This window comes from Hydra vulgaris, chromosome 09 (assembly GCF_038396675.1).
Source record: "Hydra vulgaris chromosome 09, alternate assembly HydraT2T_AEP".
NCBI classification, from domain to species: domain Eukaryota; kingdom Metazoa; phylum Cnidaria; class Hydrozoa; order Anthoathecata; family Hydridae; genus Hydra; species Hydra vulgaris.
Window position 1 is genome coordinate 60,949,527 of NC_088928.1, and position 16,205 is coordinate 60,965,731.

The 16,205-nt window shown below is 27.0% G+C and overlaps 1 protein-coding gene across 1 annotated transcript in view; it reads left to right on the forward strand.

Annotated features, from left to right (window-relative positions):
• The first annotated feature begins 293 nt into the window (after nt 1-293).
• Nucleotides 294-16,205, forward strand: part of LOC100204960 (tetratricopeptide repeat protein 8) — a 31,862-nt gene continuing 15,950 nt past the window's right edge. The window contains exons 1-4 of the mRNA XM_065806249.1: nt 294-444; nt 1,438-1,558; nt 2,105-2,165; nt 15,483-15,599. Coding sequence (XP_065662321.1) covers nt 343-444; nt 1,438-1,558; nt 2,105-2,165; nt 15,483-15,599 — 401 coding nt within the window. The 5' untranslated portion in view covers nt 294-342. The remainder of the gene's footprint in view (nt 445-1,437; nt 1,559-2,104; nt 2,166-15,482; nt 15,600-16,205) is intronic.

Here is a 16,205-nt window from a genome sequence, read left to right on the forward strand (position 1 = left end):
GGGTAGTAAATTTTTTAAAGCAAAAGGTAGATATTGCGATTTATGTTGCCACAAATACATTCAAAAATGCGACTCTCGCAAGTTTGCCGAAAAATTGCGCGCATACGCAATTTTTCGGCTTTAATTAATTTTTCAATATATTGTTTATTTTCAATTTTTTAAGACTTTTTTTAACATATATGAGTTCAATTAACTAAATTAGAAGCTTAAATGAATTTATAGATATTTTAAATTATTTTAAAATGAGATTTGGAATGATTCTAAATTCAATTCAATTTGTATTGAATTTAAAATCATACAAAATCTTTCAATCAAGTATTTAGATTAGCTACTTATTAAAATATGGATCCTATGTATATTGCCATGAGTTACTTTAGAAGAAAAAGATTTGATAACTGTTTGGAAATACTGTCAAATATACTTTCTAAGAATCCCTATGATCAGGTATTTTTTATAGAATTGTTTGTTTCAAACTTAGTTGGAGTAAAGATCCTTTTATGTTAAGGTGTGACAACATAAAGTATATTTCAATCCCTGTCTGAAACATGAATATTGACAAACAAGTTGAACAATGGTATCACTCATATACAAAGCGATCACTATTCTACTTCACTGCTACCGCTTATAATGGCCTATAGTGTTCTTACCCTACAACATCAAAATGTCTTCAGTATTTATTTCATAGTTTACTACAACTAATTTTACACTTGGAAGAACATTAACACTTGAACTAGTGTTGCTTTTGCATATTAAAACAAAAATAGAAAGATCTTAGGTTGGAATCAAGTGTATAAATTTTAAAATTAATATAATAGATTTTAATATATAAAAATAATGCTTATCTTTTATCAATTTTTTTATAATAACTTTCTTTTCAATAAGTTATTTATAATATAATTATCAGTTTTGAAATTTTCATATAATTTTGCTTTACTTTAGACCCATTATGAAAAACCTTTTTTTTTAACTTACAGTTATGATTTTAATTAATACTAATCTATATAGTCTTCTAATTATTTTATTTATTTATATTAATTTTTTAGTTGTGTAGTGGTAAAGAACTGAGTTACAGTGAGATTTGACTGTAACCACGAATTACAGTGAAATCATACCATGACACAAAAAGTACTAGGCTCAACTTGTCTTTTCAGCACATCGGCTTTGTTTGTATTATATATAGGGTGACCATTGTCTCAGTTTTTATGTAGGAGAGCCAAGCGCTAAAGTAATTTTAGTTAGTTTAGCAATGCACTCTCCTACAAAAAAAACAGGACAATGGTCACCCTAATTATATAGTATATATAAGGTTTAGAGAAAAACAATACTATATATATATACACATGAAAATATTATAAAATATAAAATAAATATTAATTCTAGAGTCTTCTAAGCTTTGAAGAGATATACAAAATATTAAATTTTCTGCTTGTAATCTAGGCTGCATGGTCATTAAAAACTCGTGTTTTAACTGAACAAGTTTACGTAGATGAAGTTGAAGTAGATGAAGAGGGTATAGCTGAGTTACTAATGGATGATACAGCTATTGCACAAATTACCAGTATGATTTTTTTAATTGTTACTTCAATTGTAATTATTTCTTATTTGTCTAGTCATCAGAACCTATATACTTTGTAACTTTTATTTTTTAAGTTATTTACTTGTAGCATGTTTGTTTGTAACTTGTTTGTTGGTTAACTTATTTACTTACAAATAAGAAGTATATAATTAAATAATGAAAAATTACTTATGTAAGTTTTCATTATTTAATCATATACTTCTTATTTGTTGTCATATAAAGGGATGTAAAGTCTGAAAGATAACTCTGGAGTCGTATTTAATCAGGGTCATTGGTGTCCAGGAGCATAGCAAAGTATTTTGAAACTTATTAAACCAAAAATTAAAAGTTATATCTTTGAGAATCAAGTTTAGGGGATTTAAAGTCTCTTAAAATTTATTATTTTTTGATGGGGGATGATTTCATATTGCTGATCATATCATTGTTGTTTTGTCATTTATTTGCTTTTAACTTATTTATAAATTTTATTATTATTATTGCGATTATTATTTATTCCTTGAAATTTTATTGTCTTTTTGATCTAATTAGGACCAGGAACATCATTAAAACAAACAAACAATAACAATGGAGGCCCTAGTCCTGCAGTTAGGTATGCCTAGTTCTCCTGTCATGTATTTTTAGCAACTTTTACATATTTTTAATTTATATAACAGTTTATTTAAAAGAAAGTTTATATAATAGTTTATTTTAAAAATATAAAAGGAGGCCCTAGTCCCGCAGTTAGGTATGCCTAGTTCTCCTGTCATGTATTTTTAGCAACTTTTACATATTTTTAATTTATATAACAGTTTATTTAAAAGAAAGTTTATATAATAGTTTATTTTAAAAATAAAATATAATATATATAATAGTTATAATATAATATATATAATAGTTATAATAACATATATATATAATAGTTTATTTAAAAAAAAAAAGTTTTATAATAGTTTATTTTTTAAAAATTTACTAAAATATTAAGTTATATAATAGTATAGCACATTGAAACAAATAGCTTGACAATAACTAATTAATTCAAAAAATATTAATATAAAAATAAATCGCATTCCACTGTTACAACATAAGGTGACTTAGTATAAATATATTCCTTTCCCTATAACTCTAAGACATGAATATTGACAAAAAAGTTGAATTATGGTACCACTCATATATATATATATATATATATATATATATATATATATATATATATATATATATATATATAAATATATATATATATATATATATATATATATATATATATATATATATATATATATATATATATATTAGGGTGGCCTTTAGCTGTATTGAAATTTTCGAAAATGAAAATGTTGCACCTCCCAACCCCTGATCCTGTTCCAATCAACCAAATGAGGAACTGTGCAAAATTTCAGCTCAATCAGACAACTGCAAGGCGACCCTCAAACGCCTTTAAGTTGGAACATAATATGCATAATGATTAATTCCATTCAAAAGCGACATACTCTTGTCTATATCGACCATGTTCTTACTTACTACACCAAAAAGCTATAAGGCAAAAGCATTTTCATGTACAACAATAACGTCCATAGAATCAAACTATAATGTGAACCAATGACCCTTGAACATTACTGTTTCATAAGACAGGATTTAGTAGCAGTTGGGTACTTTTTACGGTCTCCTGCAACGATCTGTAAAACAAATTGTTTCTCAGTTTTGTTCATTGGTGAGAATGTTATTATAATCCTGAATGAGTTTGACTCCTCTTTCCGCAACATTCACAACCACTATTTTCTTAAGTTTTTCAATTCCACTTTTGTAACCAGGATTATCCTTCCATACTGAAGGTCTTTGTTCAGAAAATCGGTGCTGAGAGAAAATCTGTTGAAGAATGTTTTTGTACCAGGAGTTAACATAGATGGAAACTCAATGTTTGGAAAGGAAGAAAAGTCTTTTTCGGCAAGAATGTATCTCTTGACTTAATTTTTTTCTTCCTCCGCCTTTTCATCTTTCTCAAGCAAAACTTGAGCCATATTAGCCTTAACTGCTGGTGGAACATTGTCACCAAATAAGGTGAATGCAACAGTTTTGGGAACTAAGTACCAGAGGTGGTTAGAAAGTTTCTTTGCAGCAGCTTTACTGACTTGTGGATCTATGTCTCGATAATTAATCAGTTGGCACATAAATAGGAAATCATGATATGATGCTGTAATTGCTTCTGATGATAGAAACCAGGCTTGAACGTACACTCAAGCAAGGAACATACATATTCTTCTTAAAGAGTTCATCTTCGTATGTGATAACTGAAATTGATTTGGAGACAGGTATATCTTGAATGCATAAATTGCCTTTGCCATCTATCTAGCATGACTTAAAGCTCCTGGTATACGAAACGATATTCCCTTCTTCGGAATGCCACCAAGAAAGATCATTGTTAACTCCAACAATTCTCGGTAATCATCTCTCTGCTGTTTTTGTGTAGAAAGGTAGTATCACATCCAAACGCTTCTGCAGCAGCCATTAATATGTAAACCCCATTTCTATCAGTAATTTTGCACCTATCAAAAATTTCTGCAAGACGAGGAGGGAAAAATGGCAATGTACCTCATGTTGTTGGAACTTTTGCTGCTGCTCCTGCTGATGATATTTGCTTAACAATGGCAGGTGAACTTTCACTGTCATCACCACTATCAATGTCTTCACTGCTTGATGCTGAATAATCAGTTTTTGATGTAGAAAGCTCATGAGTACCAAAATATTGTTCCATTTCTTCATAAGTCCTTTTTCTCCTGGCAGTTTCCATTACAGTGCGCTTCAGTGCCCTTTCTTCCTTGTGTTTTAGTTTGTGATCCACACCAAGCATAGACCCTGGTAGTCCTTTTTGGTGCTGAAGAATTAAGAAATTCCTATCCTCTTCATTTTTCATCTGTTCCAAAGCTTCTGAATGAGATATGTCAAACAGATCATCCATATTATCTACAAAGATATCTCTTTTTTCTTTGTCTTTGCCTGCACCTCTCATCAAATTCTTTTGTAAGCCTTTCCATTCATCATACAGTTTCAGTAACTTCTCAACACAGTGGTCATTTCTTTTAGTAGGAATTCGTGCTTTTTGCCCAAAAAATGGAAACTTCTTGAATAACCAGTATTGCACTTTCTTTTGTTGTAAGCTTTACAACTCTTACATTGTAGAGGAAAACGCGTAAAACTTGCCGGTTCGAAGGCAATTTGGCTCAGACGATTTGATTTAAAATGTAGCCAACAAGACAGACATGAAAATCTTTTCTTAACTTCTGTGACGAAATCCCAGATGAACTTGATGCCATTTTACTGTCTAAAAAGAAGACAATCTAAAAGTGACTTTACACAAGCAGCGCAAACAGTTTTGAAAACAGTTTTGAAACTTTTCACCTCAAAAATGACTCTCAGGGCAAAAATTTCAAAAGTTCATGGCAATGAAGGTCCACTTACAGTTGTCTGATTACGCTAAAATATTGTATAGATCATTTTTTTCATGATTGGAAAAAGAAATGGGGTTGGGAGCTAAACAATTTGAAAGTTTAAAAATAAGGGCCACCCTAATATAAATATATATATATATATATATATATATATATATATATATATATATATATATATATATATATATATATATATATATATATGTATATACATATATACACATACAGTGTCTCAAAAAATTATCCAACCAATATTTTTTTAAATATTTTTCTTAAAAAAAGTGCTGTATTTTCATAAATTTAGACTTTTTTGGTAAACTCAAGATTAATAAAAATAAAAGAACATGTTTTTAAATAGATTTTTTTTTTTAAATGTAAAATATGAGTCACAAAGTTTTCAGTCTTAAAATAATGGAACTTAGGTTGTTTTTTTATTGTCAAAAAATATTCGACTAAACACATTATTTGTTTCATAATAAGTTATTATATAACAAAACAGTTATTTTAATACTTTGTTGGGCCTCCCTTTCCTTGGATTACAGCTTCTAGACGTCTAGGCATTGATTCGACTAAAGATTTTGTTTCTTCTGGTTGAATCTTTTCCCAGGCTTCTTCAAATGTCACTTTGAAGTTATCTTTTTTGGAAAATGACCGATCTCCAATTTTTCGGTCTAAAATTTCCCACAAATGTTCAATGGGATTAAGGTCTGGTGATTGTGTGGGCCATTCCAAGACCTCAACATTATTTTCAGCAAACCACTCCTTGCTTTTAGTGGCACTATGCTTGGGATTGTTATCTTGCTGAAATGTAAAATCAGATTCTAGCCAAAGTTTTCGAGCAGATGACTTTTGCTTTACAAACTTTGCTTTAAGATGTTTTTGTATTGCACCTGATCCATTATAGTATCAATAAATTGGAGTTTTCCAACACCCTTCCAAGCCATTAAACCCCATACTATCACGTTACCGCCACCATACTTGACGGTTCTTCTCATGCAGCTTATTTTGTAGGCTTCTCTGGCTTTTCTCCAAACTTTTTGGGCTCCATCAGATGACTTTAAGTTAAATTTTGATTCGTCGCTCCACAGGATCTTTTTCCAGAAACTTAACGGCATGTTTTTGAACTTCTTAGAAAACTTCAATCTTCTTTTCATGTGTTTCTTATTCAAATATGGTTTATTAAGCACAAGTTGTCCTTGAAATCCCTGGTCTCAGATATGATTTCTGATTGTCTGATGGGATAATTTGATTCCATAATTCTCTTCAGCTTGCTCAGCCTGTTTTCAAGCAGAAATGAAGCAAATTTTCTTGACTTGTATAATTAAGTTTCTATCAAAACTCTTAGAAGTCTTTTCTTTGCGACCCTGCCCTTCTTTTGTGGCTGTTTTTCCGATCAAGTTATACCTCTTCATTATGACGGATACTGTATTATGAGGAATTCCAGTCTCTTGCTGCACCTGACGATAGGTTTTATCCTGATTAACTAGATCGACAGCAAAATTTCTCTGAGAAACAGTCCAGTGCCTCCAAACAGTCCAGTGCCATCCAGTTTACCTCCAACCATTTTACTTAAAAAAACATGAACCTTTGAACATGAAACCTTTTTTTATACAAAACTTTTGTTTTTACTACAAAAAAAACAGTTTTTTGTTATGCAATTTCATTAATTGCATAAAAATTTGCTAAAATATTTCAACAAATTTTGCATAAAATTAATTAAACTTACCTAAGTATCGCTTGGTTGGATAATTTTTTTACAAGCCTATTCAATACTAAGTTTCTTTTAGGACAAATAATAAACCAACTGAAATATGAATCAAAAAATATGAACGCTAAATAACATACTATTCCCAATAGAATTAAAATGACAGACAAAGTATCGCTATTCATTGTTTTTAGTATAATTTAGAGGGTAAACATTTTTTTTTGGTAAAAACTAGTTTGGTCAGATAATTTTTTGAAACACTGTATATATATATATATATATATATATATATATATATATATATATATATATATATATATATATATATATATATATATTTATATTTATATATATATATATATATATATATATATATATATATATATATATATATATATATATATATATATATATATATATATATATATATATATAGGAATAACATATAAGAGTTCTATATATACATATATATGTATATATATATATATATATATATATATATATATATATATATATGTATATATATATATATATATATATATATATATATATATATATATATATATATATATATATATTATAGTATCGCTATTCATTGCTTTTAGTATAATTTAGAGCATAAACATTTTTTTTTTGGTAAAAACTAGTTTGGTCAGATAATTTTTTGAAACACTGTATATATATATATATATATATATATATATATATATATATATATATATATATATATATATATATATATATATATATATATATATATATATAGAACTCTTATATGTTGTCCAAAAGTTTTTTCCATATTTTGTTGACAAAAAGTTTTAATTGACCAGAATGTTTTTAAAAACATTCTGAATGTTTTTAAAACATTTTGAATGTTTTTAACAATATAGACAATGTTTTTATTTTAATTTTTTTTAATAAAATGTTTTTATTTTTATTTTTTTTAATAAAATGTTTTTATTTTTATTTTTTTTACTGTAAATCATGCGCGTAGTGTTGCTACATCGACTATCTTATAGCCTGACTCGCAAGGGAGTGCTTCTACATCGACTGACAAATAGCCTGACTCGCAAGGGAGTGCTGCTACATCGACTGACAAATAGCCTGACTCGCAAGGGAGTGCTGCTACATCGACTGACAAATAGCCTGACCCGCAAGGGAGTGCTGCTACATCGACTGAGGGTTTGGTTGGGGCAGGCAGTCTATCATTATTAAAAAAAAAAAATTCCGGTCTTGCATTTTAATTTTTACTTTTTGTCAACAAAATATGGAAAAAACTTTCGGATAACATCTAAGGGTTCTATATATATATATATATATATATATATATATATATATATATATATATATATATATATATATATATATATATATATATATATATATATATATATATATATATATATATATATATATATATATATATATATATATATGAAGATCTTATTCAAAAGTTTAAACTAGAGACAACCCATTTAACTAACTTATATAATGATCCAGTTAATATTTCCTTTTTAATTTGGTAATATGAATTATGATAACTACTACAAAGTTTAAAAATTTTTAACACATTGATTTATGTAAGTTAATTTACTGATATTAATGTCTATATATTTATACAGTGATATGCTGCTATGGTCTTGCACCGGCTCAATAGAGCCAGTTGTTAAAAAAAAAAGTTTGTAAGGGTGGTTCTTAACCCTTTGGAAAAGAATTTGTTTTTCTAATATTGAAAAAGTTCAATTGAAAAATATTTTTGTAATTTATTATCATGTAACATATTATCTTTGCACAAACAAAATCTTTGTATATAAATGCGTTCTAAATTTAAATTTACTAAGTTCTAAAAATAAACTAATCACTAAGTTCTAAAAATAAACATTTAAATAAAAAATAATTACTGGGGTGAGGGGTATGGTGTAAGTATATGCATGCTGGTTCTTAGAATTTCAGCAGCACATTGCCAGTTTTATATTTTATATAATAAAATGTATATAGTAAAACTTAATTATTTATAAATTTTTTTGAGACATAACTTGAAGCTGTAGCAAGTGATTTTATATATCTTCAAAATGTAATGATAAATTATATATATACAGTCTTTTCTGGTTAGCCAGCGCTTTTGTGCTCAAATCTTTTCAGGCTCGAACACATGTCCACAAAAACTTTGGCAAGCGCATAAAAAATTGCTTGCCAAAAAAATGAAAGCGTGTTATTTCAAATTGCAACAAAACTTTTTTGTTCATTTGTTAAATTTTTATGAAAAGTAGCTTTTTTTTACCAGTTTTTTTAAATTATTTTATCTAGTATTCTTTCAAAGCATTCTTCTCATTATTTTTGTTTAAATACCAGAAAAAAAATTTTTTTTAGATTGCGCAGACTAACTTAAAAATGACTACCCTGCCAGCACTTTTTCCTGAGGTGGCATTACATTTCAAATGAAGAAGACTGTATATGTTAAAAAAGCTATAGAATGTCCATTTCTGTGACACTGAACACTCTACATTTAATTTTGTGACACTTAGACATGATTTTACTTGTTTAATGAATTCAGTCATGATAAAATTATATGATATTTCTCCATGAAGTATAAATTGTACAACTTCTCCCAGATTTAAATGGTTTTGCCTGGTCAACAACTTTCTATGCGAAAAGTTTCTCAAACGGGATCTTGTTTGAGGAACCCTAATTCTTAAATAAGATAAAGTTTTATTATTATTTAAAACAAGTATTTTATTATTAAATAGATTAAATATTATTATTTCAAAATTTAAAAAAATGCAATTTTCTTGTTGTTATAAAATAAGAGTAAAAAATTAAACATTAAAAACAGTATATTTTGTTTTCTTTTTATAATTTTAAACAATTTAAAAGTTAAACATTTTGCTGTATTCTGAAAAATAAAATGTTTCCTTTACTAAAATAACTTTAATAAAAGACCTATAAACTGCATCAATATCTATATTTGTAATATATCTATATTAGGCCCTAATCAATATCTATATTTGTAAGGGATAATTTAACATTAAATGTGTCCCAAGTTATTATCTAACAAATTTATTGAAACAACTGTTTTGGCAAGGAAATTTTGAAGTATGATATATATAATTAATATAAAAAGTATGAAAAACAAAATTCCTCTGATTTTTTCATCTAGAATAATTAGACTAATATCTTGTAAGTTGTTAAATCTTCTATCAAGTGCATCTATTTGTCAAAAAAATATTTTTGTTGTATTGTTTTGTATTATTTTTTTTGTGTGACAAAAACAAGAAATGCAGACAAGCTTGTTAGTAAAGAACATGATACTGTGAGATAACATGTTTTTTATTAACCTTACTTACTCAGAAACCATATATCAAATCTTTACTAAACTAACTTACTCGGAAACAATAAATCAAATCGATTGCAAAGTTAACATCTGCTAAGGTTTCATCTTTGTACTCCAAAAAGTCTTAATCGTCTAGTTTTTTTCCTCGAATATCAGTTCTTTGGAATTCGCTTTCTTTATCTTGTTCTCCTGATTTACATTATTTGTAATCTTTTAAGTTAAGTGAAGGTGTTGAAAAAAAGAAAAGTCTATTATGCTTTATCCTTTTTGTGACTGAAGCACTTCGTGCAGTCTCTGTATCGATGGGTAAAAATTTTATTAACAACTTATATTGGAGAGTTTAATTAACAACTTATATTGAAAAAGTATTGAATAATCTTCAAATTTAAGGCCATTTTATCTCTGATGTTGCCTTTGGCGAAGAGGTATAGCTCCTTTTTGATGGGGATCAACATCCGAAGTACACAAAATTATTATTTGAAGTTGTCAATTTGAAATCATCTTTATCTGGTTTGATGATTATTTATTTTGTAGATATCAGGGTTCAAATTGGCGTGAACATATTCCTTTTGTCCTTGGGTATTATGTCAATAACATTAAAAGAATTCAGTCTTAAAATTTTAAATTAAAAGACAAAAAATGTAAGTTGTTCTTAGGTAAAGATTTTCATTTTATTTTTGATGTTCTGGAACTCCAGTGTTTATCTGCTACCATTCCTAGTTCTATAGACCTAGTTGAAATCAAATCTCTAAGAAGCCATCTATACCTCACACCTGCTAGCTCTAATATTCTAAGAAGAACATTATTATCTCTTGAAAGCTGACAATCAAAAATTGTTTGATGATAGACATGTTGGAAACCTAAGACCTCTAGGTAAGTTTTATTCAATTATTGTACCTGTGATTTTTCTTATAGTAGCCTTAGAAAATGTAGTGCCTCCTGTTTTGCATGTTATGTTGAGAATAGTGTTAAAGCTGTATAATTTATTCGAAGGAATGTAAGACTTTAGATTGTAAGGCTGAATTATCTTTATCTAATACCAAAGATATGAGAACAAGTGAAATGTGGGCTGTTGAAAGCATTGAATATTTTCATACAGCAGAAGCCTTGGGCTGTGAATGCAATGCATTATATAGAGAATTATTAGTATTTAGGATGTCAAGATGAAGTATAGAAAATCTTGATGTTAATATTTCTGAAAAAGTACTTTTATAAAAGTGCAACAAAAAGTTTTAGACATGGACTATAATTGATTGCAAACAGAGTGCGAGAATCACGAAGTAAAAAGAACTAACATAGGGTCTTATGAAATGACTCTTTTTCACGCTCTTGATAATATATGAAGATTGAGCCACAATGGTAGTGTGTTTTTAGGTAATCATTGCAAATAGCTTTAAAAAACCACTTTAAACTTTGTATTGTTATCGATAATGCAGCGATTAGTATTAGGTTTTTACACATATTTTGTGTTTTTAATAAGTTGTAAATAATTCTTTTTAAAAGAAAATTTTATTCTGATGCTAAAATAAGTAAGCTTTTTAGTTATATAACAGTATTTTCTTACACATACCATGCTTGTTTTCCAAAGGAAAATGTCACTCTAAAAATGCATGAGCTGATTTTTAATGTACCACTCTTTGTAAAACAGCTGTGTCTCATTTTAAAATGCTTTGAATTGCACAGCAAAGTTGATAGGAAACTTTAAACTACTAAAAGGAGAAAGATTGTTGTGTCTTCTGAGCAAGCTGAAAGTTCCTTTTATAGAAAAGATCTTTGTATTGTTTGTGGTCATCAGATTTGATTTAAATATAAACATATTTAAAAATAGACTTTTTAAATACAAGTAAATAAAAGATTTATAAATAAATTTATGAGTTTCAAACTATTGTATGTTTGTTTAATTTTTTGATATAAAAGTCTTTTATTATATTATTTATTTTAAATTGCTTCTTTTTATGGAGACATAAAACAACTATGTTATTTATTAGTAATATTTTGAGACCACTAGACAGTCTCATCATTATAACCTTTTATTATATATATTTCTTCATTATATTTAACTTTTTGTTAATTTTAGATACTAACTTAATGGCTTTTAAATAAGTTGATTCTAGTCTACTGTCACCTAACTATTGCATTTCTTTTAAATAAGTTGATTCTAGTCTACTGTCACCTAACTTTCTGTTAAACAACTGAGTTAACACAAGTATTGCAGTTTGTTGATGTCAAAGCTTGAAGTAAATAGAAATTTTTGTTAAGGTGAAAAAATGGAATAGTAAATTAGTATCAACTAATATGAATAAACATTTTTCTAATAAAAAACTTTTGATTATTAGACCAACTGAATATAAAATAATTTTTATTGTTAAGTAGTATAACAAATTATGAAATGATTTTTTTAGAAAACTTTTTTTTGTTCAAATAAATTTATTGATCCAAGTTAAATGATATTATTTAAAATAATTTATTGATTGAAAGCAAGAAAAATTGAAAAATTTATCATTGATTGTTGTCATAGCATTATTGTATTAAACTTGGTTTAGAGTGTTTTTATCTATTAATGATCATCCTTCCATCATCTTATCGCAATAGATATGCACACAAAAAATTGTGTAGCTCAAATTATACAGATCAACAGGAGTTACAATGATTATACAGACCAACAGGAGTTACAATGATTATACAGATCAACAGGAGTTACAATGATTATACAGATCAACAGGAGTTACATTAACAAATTATACAGATCAACAGGAGTTACATTAACAAATTATACAGATCAACAGGAGTTACATTAACAAATTATACAGATCAACAGGAGTTACATTAACAAATTATACAGATCAACAGGAGTTACATTAACAAATTATACAGATCAACAGGAGTTACATTAACAAATTATACAGATCAACAGGAGTTACATGAACAAATGATTTACAAAGCAGCATAAACATTTCTTTTATGATTTAAATGGTTCAAAAAGTGGAATGTTCTGCAAATCACCTCTTATAAATGAAATTTTACAAATATTGTAAAATTTCATTTATAAGAGGTGATTTGCAGAACTGTATGTTTCATAAAGAACTTTAACTGATATTAGATGAAAAAAAAAATAAGGTAAGGAAAAAGGTATAGTTTAAAAGATTTGAATAAAAGAAATTCTCAATATTAATATGAGGTAACTAAAAGCAATAAAAGTTTTACTACAACCAATAAAAGTTGGAATGAAAAGGTTTGATAGAAGTAATGCTACTCTACCTGGTGCAGAAGGTACTCTAGCTGGTGCAGAAGATACTCTACATGGTGGAGAAGGTTTACTGACATTTACCTTAGATAAATAATTTGGCAGAAAAAATAATTTTCTTTCTGATACCAAGCAGAGATACCAATTTAGTTAGTGTACTAAAATTTTTTAAATTTTAGTAAACTAACTAAATTGGTATTTAAAACCCACTTGTAATCACAAATCAAATATCAGTTTAACATTCGTCTTACTATTCAAACAAAACAAAAACATTATAAACATTATAACACTAAAGTAGTTTGACACTAATATTGTTTATATCAAACATGTAGCTCTTGAAAACCTCTGTAATTTAAAAAACCTCTTAAAAAAGAAATGAACATTTTTGAGGCAACTTGAAAATGTAATAAAAGTTTAGAAAAATATTTAATGACCATTAATCTAATATTGATTGAATCAGAAAGAGCTTTTTCTGCTGTGGGAATCACTGACACAATTAAGTGATAATCAATTGTTTGTGCTTTTTAAAACAATTTATGAATTAAAAAAATAATTTAAATTAGTTTGCTAACATAAATTTTTATTAGAAACCACTCAGTTGTTTATTATTATTTTTTAAATAATGATTTTGAACAAAATAAAAATTATGCCTGGATCCCAAAGTACATTTGCTTTACTTTCATATAGGAAGAAATTTTTGTTTGTAATATCAATCTTTATATGTCCTGTGAAAGTAGAATTACTCTACCTGTTGACTCATTTTGGCATTGCAAATGTAAATATCATTCAATTGAAATATCATTCTTACATATTGTTACATTTTGATTTTATTGTTCTTCATTATTCAGATATTTTACTTGGATATATGATTTTTTATAGCAAAATTTATAGTTGCTTGCAAAGTAACAATTAATTTTTTTGTCCATTTAAAACTATAATTAGAAATCACAATCTAAGCACTATACAGTTTACAAAAAATACAATTTACAATAACAGTATTTTCGTTTTTTTTTAATGCTTTTAAACACTATTAGTATTAATGTGTTTTTTAAAAATGTTATCTACAAATATAAACATTTTAAAAGTTGAAAAACTTAATGTTGGCAATTTGCTTTTAGTGATCATGTTGGTAGTTACACAATAGAATTAAAAGTATTAAAAAAATTATACGATAGCAGGGGTCATTTTAACGGTTTGACATCGCCACTCCTCAGACCATTCTTGAGACCTGCTAGAGGAGGGCAACAAACCATTGTTAATTTTTTTATTAAAAATGAACAATGGTTGGTTGCCCCCATAAATCAGATCTGAAAAATAGTCTAGGGGCAGCAATGTCCAACCATTAAGTTGAGCCCTGCGATAGAGGATTGAGTTTAGAATAAATTGTTTTGTGAAGTAATGTTGCCAATGTTTAAAAAATAGCCATAACTAACCTTTGTGTTATTTCACACTTTTTTTGAAAAGTTTATAAAATTTATGATTTTTTGAAAAGTATTTATTAACTAGATTTAAGAAAACTTTGCCTACATTATCTTGATGTTTATTGATAAAAAAAGGTTTAAACTAAATACTATTTCATGCTTATGATTTTGTGACTTTTTGTGCAGCTCGATCAAGTACTCCTTTACTCTAGGAAATATTTCTTATGTGTTTAGTTATAGATGAAAATATCAAATTTTTTTCTAGCCCTTTATGGAGGGGGATTATCTTTTCTGGATATTTCTTGCAACTTTTAGTTTTTCTGGATTTCAAAAAAAGTTTTCAGTAAATACAAATTTAAATTTTTTTGCAATATATATGTTTTTAAACTTTTTCAGATCATTACTCATACAAAAAAAAAAAAAAAAAATTTTTAATTTGGCAAAGCTTAAACAGTTTAATATATGAGGTAAATAAATTCCAGATTTTTTCCAGGATTTTTTTTGCAAAGTATTTTCTGGACTTTTTGAATATGACCTAGATGATCTCTGCATGTAAAAAAAACCCTAGATCCAACTCTTTTTGTCTCTTTTTTTAGTCTGAAGTGGGTTTTTGTAATCTTATAAATTTTTAACAAATTCAAGACTAGCTTCCAGACAGTTTACAAACTCTAAGTTATAAGTATTTAACAGGAGACATAAAAATATTGTGATTTTTCTATGGTATTTCAATTGAAATATTATCATGGTGAAAAAAAAATTAACTTATTTAAAATATTATAGGCCTACAACTCAATCAGGACGCCCAGTAAGTGGATTTGTACGACCTGGAACACAAGGAGGCAGGCCAGGAACTATGGAACAGGCAATCAAAACACCTAGAACTGCAAATACAGCAAGGTTACAAAATACATTTTGCAATTTAAAATTATTTTAGTTAAATTTTTGTCATGTTTTTTTTTATTTGTTTATTGGTATTTAAACTATATTCAATCTAAAAAAATAATTTTACCATTTGTGTTATCATTTTTTTAAATTTTCAAAAAATTTACACAGTCAAGGCAAAAAAAACAATGAAGTGGTTTTGTGTGATTTTTTACAAAATTTATTAGTAAAATTTAAAAAAAAAACATTTAATGAGTGATTTTATTTAAAGTACCAATGTACAAAAATCATGCTGCAAGTATCAATTAACAGATATATTTTTATTTAATTTATTCCTCTTGAACATAATTAAAAAGATTATCACTATACATTCTTTTTTTCTTTTTATCATTATTGACCAACTGGTTTTTAATTAGATTTAGTTCAGATGAATGAATTGCCCATATGCTTTAATGCTTTATTGCATTTTGCAGTGTGCTTAGGATCATTATCTTGTTAAAATTTGTCCACGGAACTTGCTTATATACTTGTAATAAAAAAGAAATTATATAGTAAAAAAGATTTTTAATTGGTAAAATAAAATTTAAAGTTTTCTGATTTTATAGATGTATCATACGTGCT